The sequence below is a fragment of the Crinia signifera genome, chromosome 1 (assembly GCF_055691185.1).
Source record: "Crinia signifera chromosome 1, ASM5569118v1, whole genome shotgun sequence".
Lineage (NCBI taxonomy): Eukaryota > Metazoa > Chordata > Amphibia > Anura > Myobatrachidae > Crinia > Crinia signifera.
The window spans coordinates 255,325,286-255,353,280 of record NC_139217.1 but is presented as its reverse complement, the minus strand read 5'-3'; the positions used below and the strand labels follow the sequence as shown (position 1 = coordinate 255,353,280).

General features: G+C 43.9%; 2 protein-coding genes across 2 annotated transcripts in view; one reads left to right on the top strand and one right to left on the bottom strand.

Annotated features, from left to right (window-relative positions):
* The window catches only part of COPE (coat protein complex I subunit epsilon), a 29,387-nt gene extending 29,160 nt beyond the window's left edge, over positions 1–227 (bottom strand). The window contains exon 1 of the mRNA XM_083180574.1: positions 4–227. Coding sequence (XP_083036700.1) covers positions 4–102 — 99 coding nt within the window. The 5' untranslated portion in view covers positions 103–227. The remainder of the gene's footprint in view (positions 1–3) is intronic.
* On the top strand, positions 206–26,046 carry DDX49 (DEAD-box helicase 49). The gene is made up of 13 exons (XM_083180564.1): positions 206–461; positions 3,878–4,001; positions 7,394–7,479; positions 7,775–7,896; positions 8,324–8,511; positions 14,190–14,330; positions 16,014–16,089; positions 17,539–17,615; positions 18,902–18,999; positions 20,693–20,767; positions 24,182–24,270; positions 24,400–24,471; positions 25,233–26,046. The coding sequence occupies exons 1-13, from the start codon at positions 347–349 to the stop codon at positions 25,404–25,406; spliced, it is 1,437 nt and encodes a 478-aa protein (XP_083036690.1). The 5' UTR covers positions 206–346; the 3' UTR covers positions 25,407–26,046.
* Positions 26,047–27,995: the final 1,949 nt, after the last annotated feature.

Below are 27,995 nucleotides of genomic sequence, written 5' to 3'. Positions count from 1 at the left end.
CACCTTCACTCTCTGGGCCTCGTTAATGCTCTGTTGGTAGCTGCCGATATAAAACCAATTTTTCACATCAAACAGTTCGTCCACTTCTCCCTGAGCTGCCATCGCTGAGCCAGACACGTCACCCGCCAGCAGCAGCCTGTGTCACTCACTTCCGCCCGGCCCAGCAGCACCCCGCACATGCGTACAACGCGCAGTCAGCGGGAGGGGCGGAATTCTGGAGCGCAGAAGCGCCGTAGTTTGCCCCTGTGAGGATGTAACCATATGACGGCAAAGGCCTGCGCCGGAAGTAGTGCCTGACTAGTCACGCGTGTGTCACTCGTCTCGATTGCAACCCTATCCTCTCGGCATGGAGGGTTTTGAGGATTTGGGTCTTTCGCAGTGGCTGATCCAGCAGTGCAGGCAGATGGGGGTCTGCAAGCCAACCCCTGTGCAGGAGCATTGTATTCCGCCCATCCTTAATGGTATGTGCTGGGGGATATAGCGTGTGCGTGCCGCCACCTACTTTGTGACCTGCCACTTAGCTCTATGTATGTCTTTATGTATCTATTTCGGGTGCTACAGGCTACAGCTGAGCTTCATGAGCAGACTGTTCTCTGTAGATGTCCGCATCCCAGGTTTCAGAGCATTGTGGCCAGCAATTGTCCCTGTATATCACTGTGTTGACCATCTACTCTGCAGTTCTCATGAATGTCCCTCTCCCTGTCTATGCGTGTTCTCATGGCTTCATAGATTACATGATGAAGTTTTAAGTCCCCATACAATTGTCTGACTTGTGGCTCAGGCAAATCGGACCAGATTTCCCTTGAAATTCCTTGGCAGATCCCCGGGAGTCCTTTCATCCAATTTTGTACCTGATGTGCCATTTTTTGCTGGAGTTTAAGGGAAATTGGATGCGATCAATCACAGGTGGTTTAAAAGCACCCATGGTGTGGATCTGACTGCTGTACATACGATTTATCTAATGTGCAGCACGTCTCACCTCCGACTATGCACACGGGGCCGCGCATTGGGTCCATTCGGATGTCAAATACATGCAATTTGGCCTGATTTCACCTAGTTTCTTGTGCTGACCTGTCAGACTTGAGTGCAAACAGGCCAAATCACTAGTGTATGGGGGGCCATTTATCATATATTTGCAGGTAATTCCTGGGAAATCATCAGTGTTGGGGGGGTTGATGGTGAGTGGATGCAAATGGATTTGCATGGCTGTGACTGTACATGGGCATGTTTACCTGATCACTGGTCTCTCAAGATTAGCAGCCCAGTGATCTGAATAGCCAGTGTCAGGAAGAGAGAGAGAGAAAAAAGTTTGGAGCAAGAGACTGCTTATGTCTGGGAGAGAGATGGGGATAGAGGGGCTGTCAGAGAAATAGAGAACGTATGTGTGTCAGGGTGGAAAAAAGGTTTAGCAACTGAGTGAGACAGTTCTAGCTGGGGGGAGACTGGCAGAGAGAGGAAGGAAACAGAGGGTATGTGTGGGAAGAAGAGAAAGATACAGAGTAATGAAGGGGGATATGAACCTACTTGTTCATATTTTACCATCCACGTGGACATAAAATTAGATTATAATAGTGTCAAGCACAGCATGGCGACCGGAGCGGTACACTTATAAAGTATCCATGTCAACATTGACACCCAAAAAATCATGAAAAACTCATGTCAACCTTTGTTGACTTTATTTCATGTCAACCCTTTTAACTGTAGACCCAGGCACTCTAGATCTAATAAACCATAACCGGCTGCAGCAGAGCGCTTCCCGAGGACCCACTTTTGGGTAATATACGCGATTTAGAGTGTATTTGCAATCACTGGCTCTTATCGATAAATTGTATTCTGATACTGATTGTTCACTTCACTTATTTCCACTGCTTTATGTGTAAATCACATCATGTGGCTTACTATCTACCTTCTACCCTGAAGCAATATACTTGGGGAGATATCCAATTAGACACGGGATTAAGTTCTGTGTTTCAAGTCTGTGGGGGAAATTTTACTAATGGTGTGTACACACGTTAGATGTGCCTTAAGATCCTATCCACGATCTGATCAGATAGGATCGTGGATAGGATCTTAAGGCCCCCATACACTATGCGATTTTGGGACGATTTCATCCGATTTCGGCACTTTGTGCTGCCGATAATCGGATGAAATCGGCCCAAAATCGTAGGTATGTGACATTTGATCCGATCCGATTATATTTTTAAAATACTTGTCAAATGACCGGCCGCTCTCTGATTGGCCGGAGAGCTCTCAGCCAATCAGAGAGCGGCCGGTCATTTGACAAGTATTTAAAAAATATAATAGCCGCCACTGCGCGTCCCGTCCCCGCCGCTGCTGCTATGTGTAAGTACACTGCGCTCACCGCAAACGCCGCCTGCTGCTGCTGCCCGCCGCCGCTGGCCGCCCCCACCACCGCTGCCCGTCCCCACTACTGCCGCTGCCCGCCCCCACTACTGCTCACCGCCCTGCAGCTCCCCGGGTTTTTTTTTACATGGGATAAATCGCATGCGATTTATCCCATGTAAAAATGGCACATCAAGTACCAAATTGTATGTGAGCCTCCCGGGGAGCTGCCGGGCGGTGAGCAGGTAAATTGGGTCCGACTTGTCCCTAGGACAAGTCGGCCTAATGTATGGGGGCCTTTAAGGCACATCCGATTTGCATCCTATCTTGACTATATAGTGCAGATCTGCACTATATAGACAAGGCAGCCAAGACTTTCTGGCTTCCGATACGTGAACGTGCATCGGGATCGCAAGGGTTAAAACCCTTGCGATCTGCATCCGATGTTGATCCGATGCCGATCCGATGTTGACTATATCGTCAACATCGGAAAGGAAATCGGACCGTGTGTACACAGCATAAGATGTGTATTCTACTTCACATGTGATGTTGCTATGGGCAACCAATCAGAATCCTACATCTTGGTAAATTTCCCCCTTTAGCTTTTCCCCAAATTATCATTTTCTTTGCATAGTAACACATAGATTCTGCATAAAGGCCCTTATTCTGATCGGTGCGGCCGGAGCCGATTATGCAGCCAGGACCGTGCGTGCGAAACCCCGCCTTCCATACGGATCGCCAACTCCGTCCGTATGCGGTAAGAAGCTGGCCGAACGGACCGCACGTGTATTTTTCACGGAATACGCCTCCTCCATCTAAGGGAACCTCCACCATCATTCGATGGTCGCAGACCATCGAATGCAGAACCGAGTGCTCCACCAGCACCCGCAACCTCAGACCACACAGACATTTCTCCGTGCAAAAGCAGGGATCAGGGCGGGCAGCTGACATCCGGCGATGTCATATGTCCGCCCCCTACACGTGCGTCATGGCCGCATTACCATACGTACGCCCAGCGTTTGCATGGGAACTCCCATGAAACGCGGGGTGTATGCATATGGTAATGAGCCCAAATAGCCCTTCATGCCCCTCTCCACCCCCTGTTCGGAGTGTTCACATATCATGCGGGATTTGGCCGTACGCCCCGCTCGCACATGCGCAGAGACGCCTCTGCACATGCGCAGACACAAAACATCGGCGGCCCGAACGCACGCGGATATATCCGCACAGATCAGAATAAGGGTCAAAATGCAGGCATCTGGGTTTTCCACATATTAAATGCAAAGGTGGAAGAGCAGCTCCTGAGGAAAATCGATCAGCACTGACAATTAGGATATGCCCTTTAGTGGTGGTAAGTTCTCAACAAATGTTATTCCTGTTTGAAGTATATTGTATTTTTAAGCATAATGTGGTGGTTTCATTGAACTTAAAGCTTTCCATTCTACAACTGTACTGCCCAGAGTAGTATGTTATCTTAGCTGTGGGCATGTTTGTGCGGACAGTCTAACCAACAGCAATTTTCTTGTCATTTTAGGGCGGGACTGCATGGGTTGTGCTAAAACTGGCAGTGGAAAAACTGCTGCATTTATTCTGCCTATACTCCAGAAACTCTCTGAGGATCCTTTTGGAATATTTTGCCTGGTACTTACACCCACCCGGTTAGTATATTGTGTTTTCCATAAATTTTAAATACCGTATATACTCGAGTATAAGTCGACCCGAATATAAGCCGAGGTACATAATTTTACCACAAAAAACGGGGAAATATTATTGACTCGAGTATAAGCCTAGGGTGGGAAATCCAGCAGCTACGGGTAAATTTAAACAATAAAAATAGATACCAATCTTCTTCCCAAAAAGAAAAAGGTGGCTTTGAATGGGGGCGTGAGGGTCACATTCACATACTTACTCCCCCCTGACACTGACGCACACCACCTACCCCACCTGATACAACTATCACACACAGCATCAACCCCCTCTTCCACCATACACACCCCTCTCTGGCACATACAGCACCAAACTCACCCACTCATACACACACATACACTGACAGCTCTGACACAAATATAACCAACCCCCCACCACCGACACCTCTTTGACACACAAATCGCCAAATCCACACGCTACTCCATCCCCCAAGTTACACCTCTGTTACAGACAGTACCCCCCTCTCCCCCTGACTGCTCTTACACAGCACCCCCCCCTCCATGTTACTGTACCTGTCTTACTCAGTATCTCATTGCAATGCTCTAGTAGCCCTGGGACCATCGCAAAGCAGCAGGGGAGTGGACGAGTCTTTGATCATAGGAGCGGCCACTCCCACCGCTGAGTACCCGCTGTTCTGTCCCACTGCGGCTCCAGGACTATGAAAGCCGTCATATGTGGCTCATGCTACTGCAGTGCACCTGGAAGTACCTGCTAGCGGTAGCAGCGGGTTACTTCCTGTATTCAGATAGCGGCCGTGCGCCACTGCTCCCTCTCTCCCCGGCCGGCCGTGCGCCGCTGCTCCCTCTCTCCCCGGCCGGCTGTGCGCCGCTGCTCCCTCTCTCCCCGGCCGGCTGTGCGCCGCTGCTCCCTCTCTCCCCGGCCGGCTGTGCGCCGCTGCTCCCTCTCTCCCCGGCCGGCTGTGCGCCGCTGCTCCCTCTCTCCCCGGCCGGCCGTGCGCCTCTGCTCCCTCTCTACCCGGCCGGCCGTGCGCCACTGCTCCCTCTCTCCCCATGCTGGACGGTGCTGGCTGTGCTGGGTCCCCCTGCCGCCCTTCACTCGAGTATAAGCCGAAGTGGACTTTTTCAGCATAAAAAATGTGCTGAAAAAGTCGGCTTATATTCGAGTATATACGGTATGTAACATTTTGCTTTCTGTTTTTATACCGAGCGGAAGAGCAATCTGTACTAAATTTCTACTATTTGATCTCTTTGCAATATTCTGCATTATACAAAACATTTTTCACACATACAAACCACTGAAGGGGGACAAATGTTCAATAGAAGCTTTGTGGCATAGTTTGTTTTTATCCTGTACCATCTTTTATGGCTCTTCCGAAATATACTTTTGGTCTTTTAGTACTAAAGACTGCAGTCCTACAATATATTACTGTGGTGCTTTCTGTAAAATGTGTTGCAAAAATTGGTCTTGTAATAACTTAACTGAATTGTAGACAAGTGTCAATAAACATAGCGTACACCAGGGATGGGGAACCTTATGGCCCTCTAGCCTTTAAACTACACATCCCAGCATGCTAGTTTTGCTATTTGGCGATAATAAAACTGTTGCAGGGCATGCTGGGCTGTGTAGTTAAACAACTGCTGTAGGGCCGAAGGTTCCCCATCCCTGGTGTACACTAACCTTTTTGCCATGGACTACGACGTGTGTCTCTGTATAGATGGATATATGTGTGCGTAAACGTTTACTTATGTTTTTAGGTTAGAATTTGAGTTTGTTTATTACATTAGTTTACCTGTGTTCTTAACATTTACCCAAAGTTGCAAGTTACTGTAAAGAGTATGCATGTTTTATACTGGCTACCAGTATTGGAAATCGTGTCGTTGCCTCCTTTAGGGGTTTATTTACTAAAATGGGAGTTATATTGAAGATGAGATGTTGCCTGTAGCAACCAATCGGAATCGATTTATTTAGCACCTTCTAGAAGATAATAGAATCTAATTGGTGTCCCATAGCTAGTGTTCACTCTAGGATGGAGACCGGGCAGGGGGGCGGACCGGGCCACAGCTGGGGGCGGTCCCGGGTCGCCGGTGTCATCAAAGGGGCGGGCCCGACCGCCACTGTCATCAAAGGGGGCAGGCCGGCCCCTCCGAAGCCACTATGCTGCCGGGCATCGCCGTCTACGGCGACGCTGGGCTTCCCCGTTAGGCTGGTTTTAGCGGGGCGCTGCGAGAGGGGCAGGGCGCATTTTGCCCTTTAAAATTCAGGCAGGGCGCAGCGCCCCGCTAAAACAGCCTAGCGGGAACACTAATAGCAACATCCCATCTTCAGTAGAACTTCGTAAATAAATCCCTTACAGTGGGCTGCATATTTTGACAGTAACAGTCTTTTACAGATTTGAATTAGCCGCATTCATTTACCAGGGGGCTATACAAATAGTCCCAATGCCATCACTTACTAACTGCTGGAATCTGTGAACTTTTCTTCCATTCCACAAAGTTAACAAATTTTGGTTATGGTTACAGCGCTTTTACCTTTGTATGTGGGGGCTGCTTAACTGAGTCGTCAGTGCTCAAATGAAGGGTGAATAACTGATTGTAACTACAACCATTTATTCACACAAAGTTAACAGGCATTAACCTTTTGGGAGAAGTCGGGAGGCTAATTGTTTCCCTGCTAAACCCCCATTAAATTGTTGCATGTAATTTAATCCCCTTCCGTGTTCATTTCACACTATATAGTCAGAAGTTATGTAAGCCTATATTTCCAGGTCTTTCAAACTCTTCTATGTACTGCCATCTGTATGCTGTGGGAACAGCTACTGCATTTAAATATCATTCTTCTCCTATTTTACTATTTAGAATGCGCTATTGAACAACGTATGCAGAGCAATAATATATAGCTATGTTTGTTTAACAAGACAACTGTTCACCAGATAATTCCATATAGATTATGGTCTTGGATCAATTATTTCTTCTGCCACGGTTCTGGGCCAATTTAGAAGAAACCAGACTAGCAATCTGGCTTCTCAATTTCAGTCCTCAAAAGCCACCAACAGGGCATGTTTTGTGGAGTTCTTTAATGGTGCACAGGTGAGTTCATCTTTTTTGCAGGGTCCGTACTTCTCACCTGCTTTTACAAGCAGAAATCTTTGGGAAAATCTAAGGGTTGAAAAGCACTGGTCTAGCCAAAGTATTAGACAGTCTAATTATTAACCACTCTGATCTGTATAAGTCATAAACAAGCCTCTGTTCTAAGTATGAGATGTCAGTATTAGTCATAGGGAAAGATGTCAGAAATAGGATTGTTAACTTTGTAGAAAATTAAATCTAAATGTACCTTTTATTGCCCGGAATATAATGCATAGCTTGCCCTCTATCACACACAGGGAACTGGCATATCAGATTTCTGAACAATTTCGAGTACTTGGCAAGCCAATAGGTTTGAAGAACTGCATTATTGTTGGAGGAATGGGTATGTATCAAGTAATTCTTGACTCTAGTTCTAAAATAAGTGTGATCTTCAATCATGATAGGTTTTATTTACTAAGTTCTGTTAAAGATAGGATGTTGCCCATAGCACCAATCCGATTCTTATTATTTAGCACCTTCTAGAAGAAAATAGATGGAATCTGATTGGTTGCCCATAGCAACACCTCATCTTCAATAGAACTCCCATCTTTGTAAATAAACCCCGATTTTAGGTAAACCTTTAAGTCAGTTGTCTCTTGTATTTTCTTTGTACATCGATTTCCTTTTATCCATTCCAGATATGGTTGCCCAAGCCTTGGAACTGTCCAAAAAGCCACATGTTGTCATAGCCACTCCTGGTCGTCTGTCTGACCACATTCGGAGTTCTAACACTTTCAGCATGAAGAAGATTAGGTTCTTGGTAAGATATTGGTGACTAAATACATTTAGTTGGACATTTTAGCCTACTAATGTTATAAATCATTAATGCATGCCATTACACTAGTAACATTAGTGTTCATTCTAGCACTCGCCATCTTTCAAAACCCATGCAGTTCCTCTTCCCTGCCTGGGGTGTGGCTGTCTGCTGTAGTGCTTCTAGCACAGTGTGGTCTGTATATCAGCACTGATATGCAAACCAGACCTGTGTTAGAAACGCCACAGCAGGGAACAGGAACTGCATGGGTTTTCAAAGATGGCAGGTGCTACAATGAACACTAAACATGTAAATTATTTTACTTTTTTTTTTAATTATTATTATTTAAAAATAAACTATCAAATGGAGCACTTGTGATGATTTTTAAACGCTGGTGTAGCTATTAAGTTGTCTTGATATTTGTGCCTCTCAGGTCCTGGATGAAGCCGATCGCCTCCTGGAACAGGGCTGCACCGACTTCACCCAAGACTTGCAAGTAATCCTTGGAGCAGTTCCTGCCCAGCGCCAAACCCTGCTGTTCAGTGCCACCTTGACAGACACCTTGCAAGAGCTGAAATCTGTTGCAATGAACAAGCCTTTCTTTTGGGAATCCACTTCAGAGTAAGAAACAGAATGTATAGTAAATCCTTCTTAATTGTGCCTATCTGGATATCATTTTGTTATTCCCCTCTAAAGGAGTTTTTTGTTTGTAGAAGGTATAGTTTTTATTTCTGAATTGGATAAATGAAGTTCACTCTCCCTAACAACTAAGGATGCCAGTATCATAAAACTGACAGCAGCATCCTTCTGGTTAGTATACTGACACTTACAATGTAAGTTAACTACCCCCACTCTGCAGCCTAATCCTCCGGCACATGCCCCCTCCCAGTGTAACACTAAACAGCCCGGGATTCTGGCACTGGTTTCTGACCAGTGTCAGAATTCCAGCAGGGGGATTTTGACTGCCAGGATGCCGACTGCAGAAGTATTGAATGACTATTAAAATATTTAACTAGATATTAGTCAGTCTTGATGTCTGTATGTGTGTTTAAGACCACAAAAACTCAGTTTTGTCTGCTGATCCACCAACTGCAACCCTCAGTCTATAGCAGACCAGCTATTTTGCTAATGTTTGAATCCTTGGAAGCAGCAGTGATGGTGCTGCAGCAGGAGGCGGATTACAATTAGACGCCTCCTGCTGCCGTAGTGATATGAGCTGTGTCCTAGTATGCACCATCAGATCACTCATTAACCAATGGGTGGCTTGCTCACCCATGGGGACATGCAACCTGCCCGTCGCAGAAGCCAAGAAATCTCTGTGCAACAATGGAAATCCCTGGCCTGTTGCCTTCCCCTAAACAGTTGCGGCACAAATGGAGGCTATTTCTGCCCCATCCCTGCCCCCAAGTGGCATCAAACTGTTAATCACTGACAGTCTGATGTCGTGCCTGTGTCCTTTGTCCCAGGACCCTTTAACGCAAACCAGGATTTGCACATTTGCAAAGTAGCATGCATCAGTAATTTGCTCATCAGTGCAAACATCCAACTGGACCTGCATGAGGAACGACCGCAGCAGAATTACACCTGAGTAAGTTGCAAGTATAGTCAGAAAACTGAGGGAGAAACAAGTACATTTACATAGGAGAAAGTCCTCACAGAACTCTCAAAACTGAAAGTGGATAAATCAATGGGGCCAGATGGGATACATCCAAGGATACTAAAAGAGCTCAAAGGGGAGCTGGTAAAACCAATAACAGAATTATTCAACCAGTCACTAGCTACTGGAGTAATCCCAGAGGACTGGAAAACAGCGAATGTAGTCCCACTGCACAAAAGTGGAAGCAAAGAAGAGGTAAGCAACTATCGACCAGTGAGCCTTACATCAGTAGTAGGGAAATTGATGGAAACACTCTTAAAAGAAAGAGTTGTAGAATATCTCAAAACCAGCAATTTACAGGATCCAAAACAGCATGGGTTTACTGGGGGAAGATCATGTCAAACAAATCTTATTGACTTTTTTGACTGGGTGACTAAAGTAATAGATCAAGGTGGGGCTGTAGATGTAGCTTATCTAGACTTTAGTAAGGCTTTTGACACTGTCCCACATCGCAGACTGTTAAATAAACTTGAAAGCTTGGGATTGGATTCTAAGATAGTTGAATGGATAAGAGCATGGTTGCAGGACAGAAAACAGAGAGTTGTAGTAAACGGAATACAGTCAAAGGAGGGAAAGGTTACAAGTGGAGTACTCCAGGGATCTGTACTTGGACCAGTGCTTTTTAATATCTTTATTGGTGATATTGCAAATGGAATTGAGGGTAAAATGTGCCTTTTTGCAGATGACACAAAGGTATGCAACAGGGTAGACACACCAAGAGGGGTAAAACAAATGATTGATGATCTAGGTAGATTAGAGGAATGGTCAAGAGCATGGCAACTACAGTTTAATGCCAAAAAAATGCAAAATCATGCACTTGGGTTGCAAAAATCCAAAGACTAAATCAATAAGGATCAAATATGGTTTGAGGTAACATGTTTAAAAAAGGGGCAGACTAGATGGGCCAAGTGGTTCTTATCTGCCGTGAAATTCTATGTTTCTAGTAATCTTATAGTTCTTTTTTTATATACATATTGTATGACCTTTGCTTAACTTTTTAATGGATAGATGCAGGCAGTAAAATCAACACTGTATATACACATTATATTCTGTACTTTGTAAATATCACATTCTATTCTACATTTCAGCGTTGGATAGCTGGAGAGAAAGCAGGATGGTACTGTCCTTGCATTACAGTGCAGAATATGATCACTAACGTGATTGGGGGAAAATATATTTAGAACTAATCAAAGGTTTGAATAACTTTTAACTCGTCACACTTTCTATCAGTACTTAAAGCTGGATCCCTACCTCAATCCAACATTTTTTCAATTCAGTTTGAGATTTCTGAAAACACGGTCAAAACCTGTTGGATTTGGCCGCTTTTCTGACAAAAGCAGGTGGGTTGTCGACTATTCCGCGAATCCGCCTGGTTTCCGACAGGTCAGAACATTCCGACCTGTCGGGGGAAAAAAAAAAACCTTATGAAATAGGTCGGAACCCCTTCCAACCTATTCAAGTCGGAAACTGCCGTCTTTCTGACAAGACAGCAGTTCCAACAGGAATTGAATATACCTCTTTGTATTTGTTCTATAAAATTGAGTAGTCCTATACTAGCTGGTGTTTGCCCCCTAGCTTAATGTAAATGAGGTCTGTAGTCTACAGGGAATTTGTGGGGTCATTCTGATCTGCTTCCTATTCTTGTTACGCTCCTGTTCGAACAGTTGAGCAACAAGTTGCAGTTGACCAGGCTCCATATCGCACTGCACACAAAGTACTTGATCTGCTAGAATGTGGCCTTGCATTGTAAGGATTAGGTTTCACAGTCCCGATGCATGCCTAATTGCACAAGTGATCTTGTGTAAGCTTCATAGTTTTCTTAAACTCTAACCTAATCATTAAGTAGATCCTCAGTGCCCTAATAGTATCCAGTAAGTGAGGAGATCCTCAACAAAAGTATTAGAAACCACCTTTACGGTGAAAGGATGGTTTCACCCTAAATTAGACTGCCTTAGTCTCCCAAAGAGGAGGAGCCATGAGAGGAATGGTCAAGTTCCAATACCTACACCATCATCATTTCAAGGGCATTCCCAGAACTCTGGGAAGTTGATCGTAATTTCAACTCTGGGAAGTTCATCGTCATTTCAAGGGCATTCCCATAACTTTAGGGTGAAAGGATGGTTTCACCCTAAAGTAGACTGCCTTAGTCTACTAAAAATATAAAATAAGTAGCTATGAAGACTGAGCCAACAGTTGTGACATCCTCCTGGGGGGTGGAAATGGGCAGGAGAAATATATTCATCCATGTATTTGGCCGTGTTTATCTCGGGTGGAATACAGAGGCTGAGTATTTCACCAATCCGATCCTACACCATCATGTATGGACATCTTTGGACAGATTGAAAAGAGGGAATCAGCCAGCATTTCATTTGAACTTCATAGCAATTCTGTTGAAGGGCACGCAATGAGTTTTCTGAGCTTTACTTCCTTAAACTCTCTAATAGGTAGCCTGAGAATGGGTTTGGGTGCTTTTGGTGGCACCAGTCTTCACAGGATGTTGGCGGGTCCACCATAGTCTCTTCCTTTTTGAGGAAGAATCTGTCCACCATAGTCTCTTCCTTTTTGAGGAAGAATCTGTTCACTCAAGGACTATTATCATCATGACTTAGCAGAACTTGTTTTGTGTGTGACTGTGCAAGCCATTGCCCTCATGCTAATCCCTACATTGAGATCACAACTACATATTTGGTAGCCAAGGTAAAATATGTTTGCTGATGACAGGTACTTTGGCTATATCCAGTAAAGCCCTGGGGACTTGTCTATTTTGCTTTTGGCCTATAATGTGTCCTTTTAATTCTGCATATAGTATTCTTAAGATGATGGACTATGACTGTTAATTACACTACCGTTCAAAAGTTTGGGGTCACCGGGACAATTTTGTGTTTTCCATGAAAACTGACTTTTATTTATCAAATGAGTTGCAAAATTAATAGAACATATAGTCAAGACATTAACGAAACAGTGTGGTACTTCCATTGCATTTTTCTATAGTCAAGACATTGTCGAGGTTAAAAGTGATTTTTGATTTTTATTTGAAATAATAATTTTGTCCTTCAAACTTTGCTTTTAATGAAAGAATGCTCCCTTTGTAGAAATTACAGCATTGCAGACTGTAGGCATTGTAGCTGTTCATTTGTTGAGGTATTCTGAAGATATTTCACCCCATGCTTCCTGAAGCACCTCCCACATTTTGGATTGGCTTGACATAACGTATGGTCAAGCTGCTCCTCCAACAACTCAATGGGGTTGAGATCTGGCGATTGCACTGGATACTCCGTTACAGACAGAATACCTGCTGCCTGCTTCTCCCTTAAATAGTTCTTGCATAATTTGGAGGTGTGCTTTGGGTCATTGTCCTGTTGGAGGAGGAAATTTGCTCCAATCAAGCTCTGTCCCCAGGGTATAACATGGCATTGCAAAACTGAGCGATAGCCTTCCTTATTTAAAATCCCTTTTTACATTGCACAAATCTCCCACTTTACCAGCTCTTAAGCAGCACTAGACCATAACATTACCTCCACCATGCTTGCCAGATGGCGTCAGGCACTCTTCAGCATCTTTTCACTTGTTCTGCATCTCACAAATGTACCTCTGTGTGATCCATGCACCTCAAACTTCGATTTGTCTGTCCATAACATTTTTTCCCAATCTTCCTCTGTTCAATGTCTGTGTTTTTTTGCCCATATTAATCTTTTCCTTTTATTGGTCTCAGATATTGCTTTTTATTTGCCATTCTGCCTAGAAGGCCAGCATTCCGGAGTTGCCTTTTCACTGTAGACATTGACATGGGCATTTTGCGGCTACCATTTAATGAAGCTGCCGGTTGAGGACCTGTGAGGTGTCTATTTCTCAAACTAGAGACTCTAATGTACTTGTCTTCTTGCTCAGTTGTGCCCCGGGGCCTCCCACTTCTTTCTACTGTGGTTAGAGCCTGTTTGTGCTGTTCTCTGAAGGGAGTGGTAGACACCATTGTAGGAAATGTTCAGTTTCTTGTCAGTTTCTCTCATGGAAAAGCCTTCATTTCTAAGAACAAGAATAGACTGAGTTTCGCATGAAAGTTCTGTTTCTGGACATTTTCAGAGTATAATCGAACCTACAAATGTGATGCTCCAGATATTCAACTAAGTCAAAGCAAGGCCAGTTTTATAGATTCTCTAATTAGCAAATCCATTTTCAGTTGTGCTAACAAAATTGCACAAGAGTTTCCTAATCCTCCATTAGTCTTCTAACGTAATTAGCAAACACAATGCGCCATTAGAACACTGGCGTGATGGTTGCTGCAAATGGGCCTATATACACTTAAGTAAAGCTTTCATTGAAAAGGAGACATTGCAGCTAGTATAATCCTTTACCACATTAACAATGTATAAAATCTATTTTTGTTTCATATTTTCCTCATTGATAAAAACCCTCAGAAATGTTCTTTTTTTTTTGTTTGATAGAAAAGCACTAAGTGACCCCAAACTTTTGAACGGTAGTGTATACTAGCAGAAAAAGTAAAAATGGTAATTTAAACCTTTTGTTGCAGTTCCTCTGCTACTACTTTTGGGAACCAGTAATATCTAGATAAGCTGTGTTGTGGAACACTTTGCACTATGTCTTCTATACAATTTTAGTGTAATTTTTTTTTTTTTTCCCTTAGGGTGCGGACAGTGGAACAGTTAGATCAGCGGTATATTCTTGTGCCTGAGCGAGTGAAGGATGCATATTTAGTGCATCTCATCCAGAAGTTCCAGGATGAGCATGATGACTGGTCCATCATGATCTTTACCAGCACTTGCAAGTAAGAGCTTCTACTCTAGTGCCCAGAGAGAGGGATACGTATGGAGGAAACACTGTGCACTGACTCTGCTGATGTGTTGAAATTATACTTGTTTCCTAGAACGGCCACAATCGCGGGCATCGTGTACCTTAAAGTTAAGGTACACGATGCCCGCGATGGACCCGATTTCCTTTGAAATCAGGTCCATTTTGCCGGCAAAGGCAAAATGGGGGGCATCGCGTCGGTCGCGTGCATTAACATGGCCCCCGACGCGATGCCCGCGATTTTGCCATAGGCTTCAATGTTAAAATATTTTTAACATTAAAATCTGGAGCATCGCGTCGTTCTTGTGCCATTATAATGGCACAAGATGAGATGGACTTGATTAAGTCCATCTCACATAGGAAACAATGTGAAATGGGCCAATATGAACCCATTTCACATTGTATATGGCCCCGTCGTCACCCCACGATTGACGCCAACCCGAAGCGTGGCGAGCGCAGCGAGCCCGCGTGGGGCGGCGGTGCGCGTCTTCCGACCTTTTCATACCCCTACTATCCACGTTGGCGTGGGGATGAGAATATAAAGTGTGGCGAGCGCAGCGAGGCGAGCGGACGCGTATACCTGTGAAGTTATACGCGTCCCCTTGCTTGGCTCGCTGCACTCGCCACACTTTATATTCTTAACTCTACGCCGACGTGGATAGTAGGGGTATGAAAAGGTCGGAGGACACGCACCGCCGCCCCTTGCGGGCTCGCTTCGCTCGTCATGCTTCGGGTTGGCGTCAATCGTGGGGTGGCGTTGAGGGGGTAAAATTGGGGGTCTGAGGAATACTTTACATTGAATCCAATGTAAAATAGGGTCCCAGGGACCCTATTCACATTTGATTCAATGTAAAAATCGGGTCGATCGCATCGCATGCGATTTGGTCGCATGCGATGGGACCGACGCGATTTTTCCGACACGATCACCCCGATGCAAATCGGTGTGGGCGTGCTAGGAAACAAGTACCGTTGAAATTCTAAAATCAGCAATGGCCAGACTAAAGGCTGCCATACATCTACAGATCGATTTGTCAGATTGGGCTGGTTGGAACAAAAACCTGGTAATGGATGAGAGTAAATGACAGTTGACAGTTTGCTTTGAAATGCTGGAAAACTGCCAAAAACTGTCACTCATCCATTACCAGGTTTTTGTTCCAACCAGCCCAAACTGACAATCGATCTGTAGATGTATGGCTACCTTAAGTCTTGTACCAGAGACACTGCAAGTATGATGATGGTTTGTGATCCCCCAGCAGCACACAAAGCTGGATCAAATGCTATTCAGACACTTAGGGGGGGTATTTAATCCTGTAATCCGACTGTCTGAACGTTCCAACAGTCTGAATCCAGGCCGTTTTAAATGGCTTCTGACAGTAATTTGACTGTTGGTATTTAAAGTACAGAGTGTCGGAATGCCCTGAATTATATCGGCAAATATTGAATTGCCCACCCTCCACATGCACAAACCCATCTGCTTAACCCCTTGAGTGCTGGGGTTTTTTTGGGGGGTGGGTGGGGGGGGGGGGTGGTTGATGTATGACATTTTCCAGGGAGAGCCCACTCCTGCAGCGTGGCTCAGTCCGGAAAATTTCCAGCCATACCACCGAAGTGGTTACATTTGTAACCACCAGCTAAAGGTTAATTTCTTGTATTGCTACAGGAACTGCCAGATCCTGAACATGATGCTACGTGAATACAGCTTCCCATCTGTAGCTCTGCACTCTATGATGAAGCAGGTAAGGGCCTTTCAGGTGGCACTTTGATAGTTTACACCTTTTGTGAGGTTATTTAAACTGGGTTGTGCATCAGGTGGGGCATGTGCTTTTTGTGTTGATATGACCTACATCAATAGTGCTCAATATGGGGCTGATTCTGAGGTGTTAGCAAAGCAAAAAAAAAAAAAGTAACTTTTATATCTGGAACAAACCAAACTGCATAATGCAAGAGGAGCAAATACATTACTGCATTTAGCCCACACATGTATGTCCGCTTGAGTATTACACTGCAATTTAGATTTGAGTTTACTCTTGCTTTTTAGCTTTAAAAAGTGCTTATGTAGACCATCAGCCATTATTGTATTTCATGACAAAGTTATCAGACTTCTTCATCTTTATATGATAAGGTCCATTCTGCCTAGGCAAACTTCTCTGGACACTGAGGGCTTCAGTGATTGGTCAGGCAGCCCACAATTCCATACACTGATATAGTATGGTCACTTGTATGAGCAGCAGCAAAGAGAGGCTTTGTGAGATCTATGAGAGCGGCATGGAGTGGCTCAAGAGAGAGAGATGAGGGACAGATTGGTCATGGAGTTAGGTAATGGGGGAGAGAGGACAGCCATATATATAATAATTGAAAACTGTTTTCTCAAACTGAAATGTTGTCGATTCCGCCACATCGTGGAGTGTTTTATTTCCGAGTGCCGCAGCTCTGCACCACTACGTAGTCTTCATTGTGAGGGCACCATCATCTACTTGTTAGTAACTGGAATGGAGCGCTTTAAAAAAAATTCTGTGCATTGACCTGCTTACTTCAAATTTCCCCATTATAATACTTGCCAGCTTCCAGAGTATGATAAATGAGGTAAGCCCTGCTAATGTGGTGGTCAGGGAGCACATGCAGTTTTCAGCTATGAGATATGTAACCAGGCTGGTCCTTTTGAAAACAAAACTAAACCAGATTGACTTTGAGGCTCAGCTCTAAGGAAAATAGACAGTCCGTTTTTATTATGCAGCATGCCGTTATCTCGGGTGTCGTACTGACCGGCGGTTGGGATCCCGGTGGTTAGTATACCGTATATCCGAATCCCAACTGCCGGTACAGCGATAAATAGCCCCTTTTAGGCTTGGTGACTCGCTGCGCTTGCCACAGGTTCTATGAGGGTCGTGGACCCCTCTGTCGGGCAGTGAACAGTCGGGATTACGATGTCCGTATACTGACATAACTGTCTTCACCAATTATATCATCTAATTATAAATAAAAGCCTTTATAGCAACACTCCCCCACCAGGCCAGTTTTCTCCATGTGTTAGGTCTGTTTAAAGCTTGGTCAAGAACCTTTTGTGAATTCTTACATTTTGGCCCATCTCCCATTAACGCATTCACCACCAGCAGTCTCATGTCAGCATCAAAATTAATGGTGACCAACTGATGGTGAATACCCCATTTGTCTTCCTTTCACCATAGAAACAAAGATTTGCTGCACTTTCAAAATTCAAATCCAGTGTTTTCAAGATTCTCATTGCGACAGATGTGGCAGCCAGGTGAGGAGTTCTATCAGCAGTAATTGTATGTGTTCTGTATGTCTCCTTAACTGCTGTCTACTACATACAAATGCTGGAGCAGATGTAAGAACTTCCTATATGAAGGAGAAGTGGTATCCACATATGTTCTGTGCACTTGCTGCTTCTTCATCATTTATGAATGTGTAGAAGTTTGTGAATCACTCCGCTGTCCATATCGGTGCTGCTATCTACAAGATAGCATGCAGATATGCAGGGCAATGTATGAATAGTCAGTAGCACTGACACCTGCAACTATAGATTTTGACAGCTGCAAGTGTCCACCCATTCACCACAGTGGAGACAGCACTGTCCCAGGCCGTGGCGGGTGCTGGCTCCAGGCTGCACAGGCGATATCGCACTTGATCACTGGAGCCAGGGATAAGTCACAGCACATAAGCATTAGGCTGATGCGCTTTGGGGGAGTCTGACGGGTATCGCCGGAGAGTGTGGTTTCACCCTCATTTCGTTGCTGCTAGGGATGCTAATCCCAGGGCATTTCTTTCAATCCCATCCTGTCCCAGCCACCCCACATACCTGTATCTACTTTACATGTGTGGTGGAGCCGAGCGGGCTGGCTGATGGAGCTGGAAACCGGGTGGGTGGGCTGATGGAGCCCAGGTGGGCGGGCCTAGGGCGAGATGGTCTGTGCGACTGTGTAGACTGCGCAATGTGACCTCTGACCTCATCACGCTGCACAGAGCGGTGCTGCCGGGGATGGGAGAAGCCGGGCAGCGTCTGAGTACCTGCTCAGACGCTGTCCGGCATTAGACTGCCCATGAGTTGTCTAATCCTGGGATTGGAAACTCCAATCCCGCTGTCCTAGGATTGTTCACCCTAGTTGCTGCCTCTTTCTGTGGCCCCTCGGTAAAGGGGCTAAGCATGAAGCATTATACCCGCACAATATGTGTGGATATAATATGTCTACCCGACAGTTTTAGGGGTAAAAGTCATAGCGATAAAGTACCAACCAATCATCTCCTGTCATTTTTCATCAGTAGCTGGTGGCTGGTACTTTCTCTCCTAACTTTTTATACAAATGCTGATTTAGAGTGTGTGTGTGTTTTGTAATAGTCTTTTAATGTATAACTGCATACAACTGAAATAATTATTTTAGCTCCAAGTAAAGTTGTTTCTTGTTTTCTAAATTATTTGTATTCCAAATTATATTGGAATAAAGGAATTGAATGGGGCTATCCTTAACATTTTGCTTAATGCATAAGTGGAGATATTTTGAATAATTTAACATTATTTGTTTACTCTTATAGGGGGCTGGATATTCCCTCAGTCCAGGTTGTGATCAACCACAATACCCCAGGCCTTCCCAAGATCTACATCCACCGTGTAGGGCGCACAGCAAGGGCAGGTAGGATTCTGCTCAGCTACAAAGGGGTTAGTTCCATTGGGTGATAGTTGCTTGATAAAGATATTAAAATAAAAACTGCACAGGAAGACCTGCACATTGTATACAGGTGTGGGATGCATTAAGGCATGTCTTATTTAAAACGATTCAGATAAGAACCGTTCCTAATATACACTGCTCTTATAGTTATTTGTCCTTTGCCACATTTGTTCGTTTTTAGCAGTATTCTATAAAATGGATATCTCTTCCAGTTACTTGCTTTAATCATTATCTATCTATCTATCTATCTATATATCTATCTATCTATCTATCTCTATGAACATGACTAACACTATATCCTCCAGGAAATGTACCAAGTAGCCGAGATGTCAGCACAGGTGGCCTTGCTCGTGAATGGCACTCTCTGGAACAGGATCTATGGTACTTGTTTCCTAGCACGGCCACAACGATCATGATCGTGGGCATCGTGAGGAAAAATCGGGGGCATCGCGGCCATCGCATGCACTAAAAAATCGGGTGCGATGGTACCGACGCGATTTCCCCATAGGGAACAATGTTAAATGCCTCAATTTACCCGCGATGCCCCCGATTTCCCATAGGAAACAATGTTAAATGGCTCAATTTACCCAAATCATCATAGGGAACAATGGTAAATGGGCCAGAAAACCCCCAAAACACCCCTGAACAGTGAAATGTCCCCCCAAAAGTAGTTTACGCCACCCCACGAACAACGCGAACCCGAAGCGTGGCGGGCGGTGGCGGTACGCGTCCTCCGACCTTTTCATACCCCCACTATCCACGTCGGCGTGGAGTTGAGAATAGAATAATGTGGCGAGCGCAGCGAGCCACCGAGCCCGAAGCGTGGCGAACCCGAAGCGTGGCGAGCGGTGGCGGTACGCGTCCTCCGACCTTTTCATACCCCCACTATCCACATCAGCGTGGAGTTGAGAATAGAATAGTGTGGCGAGCCACCGAGCCCGAAGCGTGGCGAGCGGACGCGGATACCTGTGAAGCCCGCGAAGGGACGCGTTTACCTGTGAAGGTATCCGCGTCCCCTCGCGGGGCTCGCCACGCTTCGGGCTCGGTGGCTCGCTGCGCTCGCCACACTATTCTATTCTCAACTCCACGCCGACGTGGATAGTTGGGGTATGAAAAGGTCGGAGGACGCGTACCGCTGCGCTCGCCACGCTTCGGGTTCGCGTTGATCGTGGGGTGGCGTCAACTACTTTTGTGGGGACATTTCACTGTTATGGGGTGCTTTTGGGGGTTTCTGGCCCATTTACCATTGTTCCCTATGATGATTTTGTGAAATTGAGGCATTTAACATTGTTTCCTATGGGAAATCGGGGGCATCGCGGGTAAATTGAGGCATTTAACATTGTTTCCTATGGGAAATCGGGGGCATCGCTTCTGGACCATTTAAGCCTTTTTTAGCCGCGTCCGACGCGATTTAGACTTTTTTCAATGCATTTCAATGGGAAAATCGGGGCGTCGGTCGCGTCGCAGACCACTAAAAATGGCACCCGATGCCCGCGATTGTGGCCGTGCTAGGAAACAAGTACCGGATCTATCAGCACTAGAAGCCACGTGTGGCTACTTGGTACATTTCCTGGATGATAGGCTGTTATGCATGTTGGCATACTTGAATATGTGATCATATATGTTTATCTATGTAACATACTTTCTTCTGTGTTAGGACGCACTGGCATGGCAATAACACTGGTGACTCAGTATGACATTCATCTAGTACATGCAATAGAAGAAAAGATCAGTAAGTAGCAGGTTGTGAAAACGACATTTGTGTGATATGCAAGGCAAATCCATGATTGACACCTCAGATGTTGGAATACATCTGCAAATCCCAATACCCAGTAATGGAACGTATTAATGTCTCTTGCTTTATGCTGATGGAAGGTCGCAGAACTAGCGTTTCTCGAGCCTAGTTAAAGTTGTTGCATTGTGATGAAAGGATGAGTATATATGAAATGTGCTGATTTTTCTTATTACGCGCCCATGCTGGATGCTCATATAGAATAGGATCTGTCCCTATTTATATGGTAACTGCAAAAGGAGGAAGAAATAGGTTTGCCAAATACAGCAGAGAGGTAATAGTTTAAACATATGTACTACCTAAAAACCAGAAGGTAAAAATGGATGTAGCAGGGTGTGATAAATGGAAAGTGAGAGATTTTCATATTTCGTTTAAAGCAGCAATCAATTACATGGCAAAAACATTCAGTGTTTCAGTGTAAATGATTGCCGCTTTAAAAATAATGTATGGGAAAACTCTTCCACAATCTGTCACTTCCTGATTCTCACACCCTATAACATTCGTCCCCCTGTGTTCTGAAATCACATATACAGGATTTATGACTACAGCCATGTGTCTGTTACTTTCATTTCCCTATTGAAGTTAGTGCTCCTATTGCTTCTTCCTTTCTTGTCTTAGATTGTGACAGCTGAGATATCACTGGGGACGGATATAGAATTGTCTGTGTTGAGGAATTCCGTAAATACAATGTTAGATAAGACCAACTACTGTACCTGCAGCTAAGATCAGGCATTTTATATACTTTGACAGTGCAGATACAATTTCAGTGGCAAATTAAACATTTGCTATTTTTTCTGTGGCTATAAAAAAATAGATTTTGTGGAGTTGGAGTGCTTGTTTTACCAACGCTAAATATTGCACATAGATTTTCGATTTGCAAATTCTCTGCCACAGATTTTTATTTTCTCATGTAGTGCGGAGTACAAACGTAATCGTTATTCTCACATGCTGAGACATAGATTCTGTGCTGAATCATTACAAGCTCAGATAGTGCCCCGTGATCCATGATTGATTTTATCTTCTGGATGGAAAAAAAACCAATCTTTGTTATTTAAGTGCTTGGCAGCTGTTCCTTTATATCTATCCACATAAATTGTGTACAGCAACTGGAAACCTAAACATGAACCGGGCATTTAGACTCCATCACATGGTGTGTAAAGAGTAATGATTTTTAGAACATTAGATGAATCCAGCCAACAGCAAATGATATAGGATTGTATTCACCACAGGTAAGTAGGTCAACCTCGTATCAGTCCAGAAAGTAAGCCTGGTAGGATTAATGGATAAAGACAATAATGCAGCTGAGGCTGCTGCCATATCTAACAGTCTGCCCAATCAGATTTGGGATTTCCCTGACAAGACAGAAGGAGCATCACCTGATTGGATGGCATGTGTTCTTTTATGCACTTTGTATTGAACTGTAAAATGTGCTCATTTTGTATTTCTACTTGGATGAACTGTGGATTTGTTGGGTCATTAAAGAAGAATGTTTCTGGAACAGACCCTTGAAACCTGTTTGTCTAGAAATGTTCATGACCTATTTACCACTTGTTAAGGTCGACCCCCCCCTGCTCTTTGTGGGGCTGGTCCAGAATATTTTTCTGAGTAATAACTCTCCATATGCCACCTCTCTCATGTGCTCTGGGCCTGATGCAGAGTGAGGAGCAAGTTTATAGGCCTTGGTATACTCCTGTTGTACTGCAGATAGGGCAGATTTGTATAAAGTTATAGTTGGGAAGGAGCTTGTCCCAACTGAATTCTAAATGTCTGTATAAAACGAGGAGTGGCCCGTATTCACTCAATTCAGAAAGAAACCAGTATTTGTTTTCCTGTGCGCAAAAAAAAAACAATGTATTTGCCCCATTCCACTTTTTTACTTAGCACCTTTGTGAGAGAGGCCCACTGCGTGCCAGAAGTAGCAGCCATTTTAGGAGCTATCTATATCCTTTCTACAATGAGAAACCGCTGTGTGTGTGTGTGTTTTTTCCTTTCCCTAAGTATTTGGTTTCCTTGGGTTTACTGTACCTTTTGACATGTTAGCCTTCTTTATTTTTATATTTTTGTAGTGTTTTGCTATTGTCTTGTGGCTGTTAGATATTGATCTGCTCTTTAATTTTATACAAGAGACCTAAGGCTGGAAGTGGTACCTGCCTAAAATGACAATGGAAATGGACAATAGGGTACTGCGACTGTTTTCACAGCTTGCATGAATGTCTTGGTTAGCACCATCAGTGAACTGATGTAAAAAGTACTTCAAAGTTTGTGTAAGGGGTAGTGTCTGGTTTATTTTCCTTCTCTGTATCTGGAGGAGCTTGTTCGCTTGGTGTGGTGAGTTCCAGGTCCCATAGAGATTAACATCTAATTATTATTATTTTTATTATTATTATTATTAACAGGTTCTTATAGCGAACACATTCTGCAGCGCAATTCTCCTCTTCCTAGTGAATGGTGGAAATTGCTTCAGATTGTGAATGTCTTCATTTCCAGTCCAAAACCATTCCCATATCAAATAAACATGTTATTCTTTTCTGTATGAGAGTTTTGGGAATGATGGTGTCAACCTTTTAAGGCAGTCTAGTATGTTACAGGGTCACTCATGGGAGTTCCAGGTGGAACTCTCTTTGAAACCGAACAAATCTTACCATCTTCTGCTAAGGGTGGACTTTGAACCTTTCAGATTGGATCCTTGTGTTATCAGCTTCTGGAAATAAAACCAGTCATATGATGGGCTCATTTGTAGTGTCTTTTATTTACCTAGGAGATGCGAAAATGTTTTAATTACTATTGTAAAGCGCAACTGAATCTGCTGCGCTATATAAGAAACTGTTAATAAATAAATAATTACAGAACAACAGGGACTGTTTTCTAACCTTTCTGTTACTTAAGAGGGTTTTGTACTTGGCTGCTCTGTCTTCCAAGTCTCCTTTTCTCATTTTCCCAAGTGCATCAGTCTTCTATTCAACATAACGAGGTCTGCCCTTCGTACATTAATCAGGGTATTTTGATACCGGCTTTAGATTGTCATAGGCCTCCTGAAGAAGAGTGCTCACTTATTCTTTGGTTTAGGTCAGGACTTTGAGGCCTTCTATTTAGCACACAATTGATGATCTCTTTAATCCTTATTCTGTGATGCTCAGAAAATAGTTCATTGCTAGGTAGATTAGTTCTGTGCTTTGTTACAAAGGGGCTAGACAGTCTGTGCTGATGCACTTTATTTTATTTAGTCTATCAATACTTCACACACACACACACACACACACACACACACACACATATTTTGCACTATAACTTGTAGTCGAATGCTGATCTAAAATGATGGAACATTTTAACACTTCTAACAATCTCTCTGTATAGATATAAAACTAAAAGAGTTTGCTGTGAAGGAAAGTGAGGTGCTGCAAATCCTCACCCAGGTGAATGTGACCCGGCGGGAATGTGAAATTGTGAGTAGCACTTCATAGTTATATCTGAATGTGGCAATTAATGTAAATCTTATGTTTTCAGAAGACTGCTGAGTTTTTCTGTTGACATTTTGCCTGTGTAAAATAAAATGAATTGTCTCTTGACCCTAGAAACTTGAATGTACGGACTTTGATGAGAAGAAGGAGATACACAAGAGGAAACAGCTCATTCTGGAAGGGAAGGTAATGACCCAGACTGGTTCAGTTTGTGACTGATTTAATGTGTTTTCACTTGAGTATGGGAACAGTGTTAGTGGAATACTTATCTTGTCCTTAGAGTTATTCTAAGTAGTATAATTTATAATTTGATTCTGTCCCCTCTTAAGCTGGGTACACAAAGGACAACGCGATGGGGCCCTGCATTGGCAAGTGCATTCACATTTGCCGATGCAGGGAGTGACACGAGATAGCAAGGACCTGCTGCAGCTGTCCAAAAACAAACACTGCCCGATTGTGCACCTATGTAAATGATGTGTTGTCCCGATCCGCCAGAGTGGATGACTTATTGCCTAGTGCAGTGGTTCCCAACCCTGGTCCTCAAGTACCCCCAACAGTGCACGTTTTCCAGGTCACCCAGCAGGTGCACTCATTATTTAGGCACATTTGAAAAGATCCACAGGTGGAGCTAATTATGTCACTTGTGATTCTGTGTGGAGACCTGCAAAACATGCACTGTTGGGGGTACTTGAGGACCAGGGTTGGAAACCACTGCCCTAGTGTGTACCAGCTTTAATTTCCAAATGTCCTACCAGCACCTGTTGCAATATTTTGAAATCTCCATACACTGGGGGAGCATCCACTGTGCATGTCTCTTGCGGTTTAACCTCACAGTAGCTATACACATTATCCAAGTTTGCTTCATGTACTTGGCTTTGTCACTCTGTAAAAGGCACCTACATTTGCTACACTATTTTTTTATTATTTTTTTTTAACTTTATTTTAAGGACCCTGATCTGGAGGCAAAAAGAAAGGCAGAGCTTGAGAAAATTAAAAAGCAGAAAAAGAAATTCAAGGAACACATTCAGGAGACGATGCAGAAAAAAATAGATCTTAAGCTGCGCAGGAAACGGAAGAAGAAACAATTGAAACAAGAAAAGAAGGCCGCTAATGCTCAGTGACATTGTGTGCAGTGAGGAAATCAGAAGATGGTTCTACTTGCAACTGGCCCCTAAATGATGGCGTGACGTTGGTGTAGCAGACTCCGGCATTAAGCACCTGTTTAACAAATTTACAGTCAGTTAACTCAGTGGAAACTTCTTGTTATAGGACAGAAACCATGTTTCTACCCAATACATCCAATATAAATGGCCGTTACCTTTATATACGGTGTCCTAACCACCCACTGGAATCACCATTTGCTTTATTGTCCTAAAGACTGCCTCTAGCTCTGTATATGGTATATCCTATATCTGATAAACTGTTTGGAGGGGGGTACCCAGATACCATGGAAATAAAGTTCTATATATATTTATATAATAATTTTAGAAGCTACATATTCCGTTTTCTAAACAGTCAGAATGTAACATTGCATTTTATACAATTTGTAACGTACTGGCCATATGGACATTGTTTGTACTTTTTACAAAGTACTTCTGGTATGCTGAAATCTGTTTGCAAATATTTTGTTTAGACCTGAACAGCTGGTATGAAAAGCAGAGCGGATACAAAATAATGACCAAGCAAATGTGAATACAAACCTTGCAGATTAGTATATGGTCAGCTCAGATTGTACAGAACCACCAGATCCATTGGCATAAATCTGTTGTGGATAGCATCAATTGTGGTAGAGGTATATATGCGGCAAGTCAGATGTTTGTTTCACACTGCCAGGTGGAGGTCATCTGAGAACTGTAGCCAGAAACTCCCACTGTCACACACAGGAGTCTGAACATTCTTTGTGCACTTTTACCAATATATTCTCTTTTACTATAGAAGGCTAGTAATGGCTAGCTCTAAAATGCCATGCCTGATACAAAGAACACTGATCTCTCCATACATCCCACTCTACAGACCCTGGAGTGAAAAACCATTTGCACTCGCTTGTCGTTTAAAAATAGAAGTGTCTACTTCCAGTAGCTGTGTGTACACAAAGCATATGGTATTTTAATGTAAAGTTCTAACCATACAGGCTCTATATAGGAAGTCAGCCTCAGTGTGAGAATTTGGGTCCAAATGTCAGTTGATGACTACAACCCCCACGGTTGTAAGAGAACGTTGCAAGTTAAATTATTCACTTTGAGAGGAAATCTACTGATGCAAAACCTAATCCTGCATAGCTGCTTTATTTTGTTGGATACACCATATTATTTACATGAAATGCACTGCACCTTCAGCAATTCTGTAGGTCAGTGGTTTTATAGGTACCCACTACCTACAGCATTGGTCCTCAAACGCTGTCTTCGGGCCCCCAAACAGCTTATGTTTTCCATGTCACCTAGCTGGGGCAAAGGTGTAGTCATTGCTAACTGACTGTTCACATTCAGTCCCCTCGCCTCCAAACCCTCAATTCATGTCTGGGTTTTTTTTTTTTTCCAGAACTTTCTCACTGACGCAGGTGGGAAGATTTAGATTTCAGATCAACTGTTATTACCAAAATCATGATAGAATTTGGTACTTGTGAGTTATCCGGGCGCCCGATGTTGAAATTGAATGTCAGTACAATAAGAGTACGATGCGACGCGATTTCCCTTGAAATTTCCTTGTATCCAAAATCGCGTCGTAATCGCGTCGCATTGGATGCTATTGTATGGTATACAATGGCACGCGATGCGACGCGACGCGATTTTAACACATCCCGCCCAATTGTAATCCCGCCCTCTGCCACATCTGGCACAATTTCACTCTGAGGGAGTTTTGACAGGAGAAAACAAGTGATTTGCTGTGTTGGTGTGTCTGAGAGTTTTTGTGAGGTGAAATTTCTGAAATTTCCTTTCAATTTATTTGGATATTGCCCCATTTTGCCCCTTACACCCTATTTCACAGTATGGCTTTGCCGGCCAGTATCTTCAGCCTCCCCAAAACTGAAGAGGATACAGTTAAATTCATGCAGGACAATGGGCTGCTTCCATCCACAGCTACCTGTCCAAATGGACACCCAATGCGCCTGTCCGTGAAAGAGCGTAAATGGCGCTGCTATATCAAAAGCTGTGGGAAAAAGCAAAGTCTGCGGGCCTCACTATTTTACCCTGGATGCAGGCTTCCATTTATGACCATACTCCGCTTTATTTTCTGCTGGTGTCAGGAACTGACATCTATAGACTTTTGCGACAAGCATTTGAACATATGTAATAAAACCGCTATCTTTTACAATGCATTGATGCGGGAGGCATGTCAATGCGACCTGATGTCCCAGCCTCAACGCCGGATTGGTGGACCAGGCAAAATTGTTGAGATTGATGAGTCGCTCTTTGCAAAGAGACAAGCCAATGTCGGCAGAGTTCTCCCACAGCAGTGGGTCTTTGGAGGAGTGTGTCGTGAAACAGGGGATTGTTTTATGTTGCCAGTGGAAAAGCGAGATGCTACGACCCTGATGACTGCAATTGTGGAGCACATTGAGGCTGGAAATACAATTGTAAGCGATTGCTGGCGTGCGTACAACACTGCAGAACTGGAGCGGGCTGGATACAGTCACTTGAGAGTCAATCACAGATATAATTTTGTGGACCCGGACACTGGAGCACACACCCAAAATATAGAAAGACTATGGG

Bases quoted from the DNA above. Each gene is read 5' to 3' on its own strand.
- DDX49 (XM_083180564.1), top strand. From the start codon at position 347: ATGGAGGGTTTTGAGGATTTGGGTCTTTCGCAGTGGCTGATCCAGCAG. The intron at 7,480-7,774 runs GTATGTATCAAG...TATCCATTCCAG, and splicing joins CATTATTGTTGGAGGAATGG to ATATGGTTGCCCAAGCCTTG. The intron at 14,331-16,013 runs GTAAGAGCTTCT...GTATTGCTACAG, and splicing joins ATCTTTACCAGCACTTGCAA to GAACTGCCAGATCCTGAACA.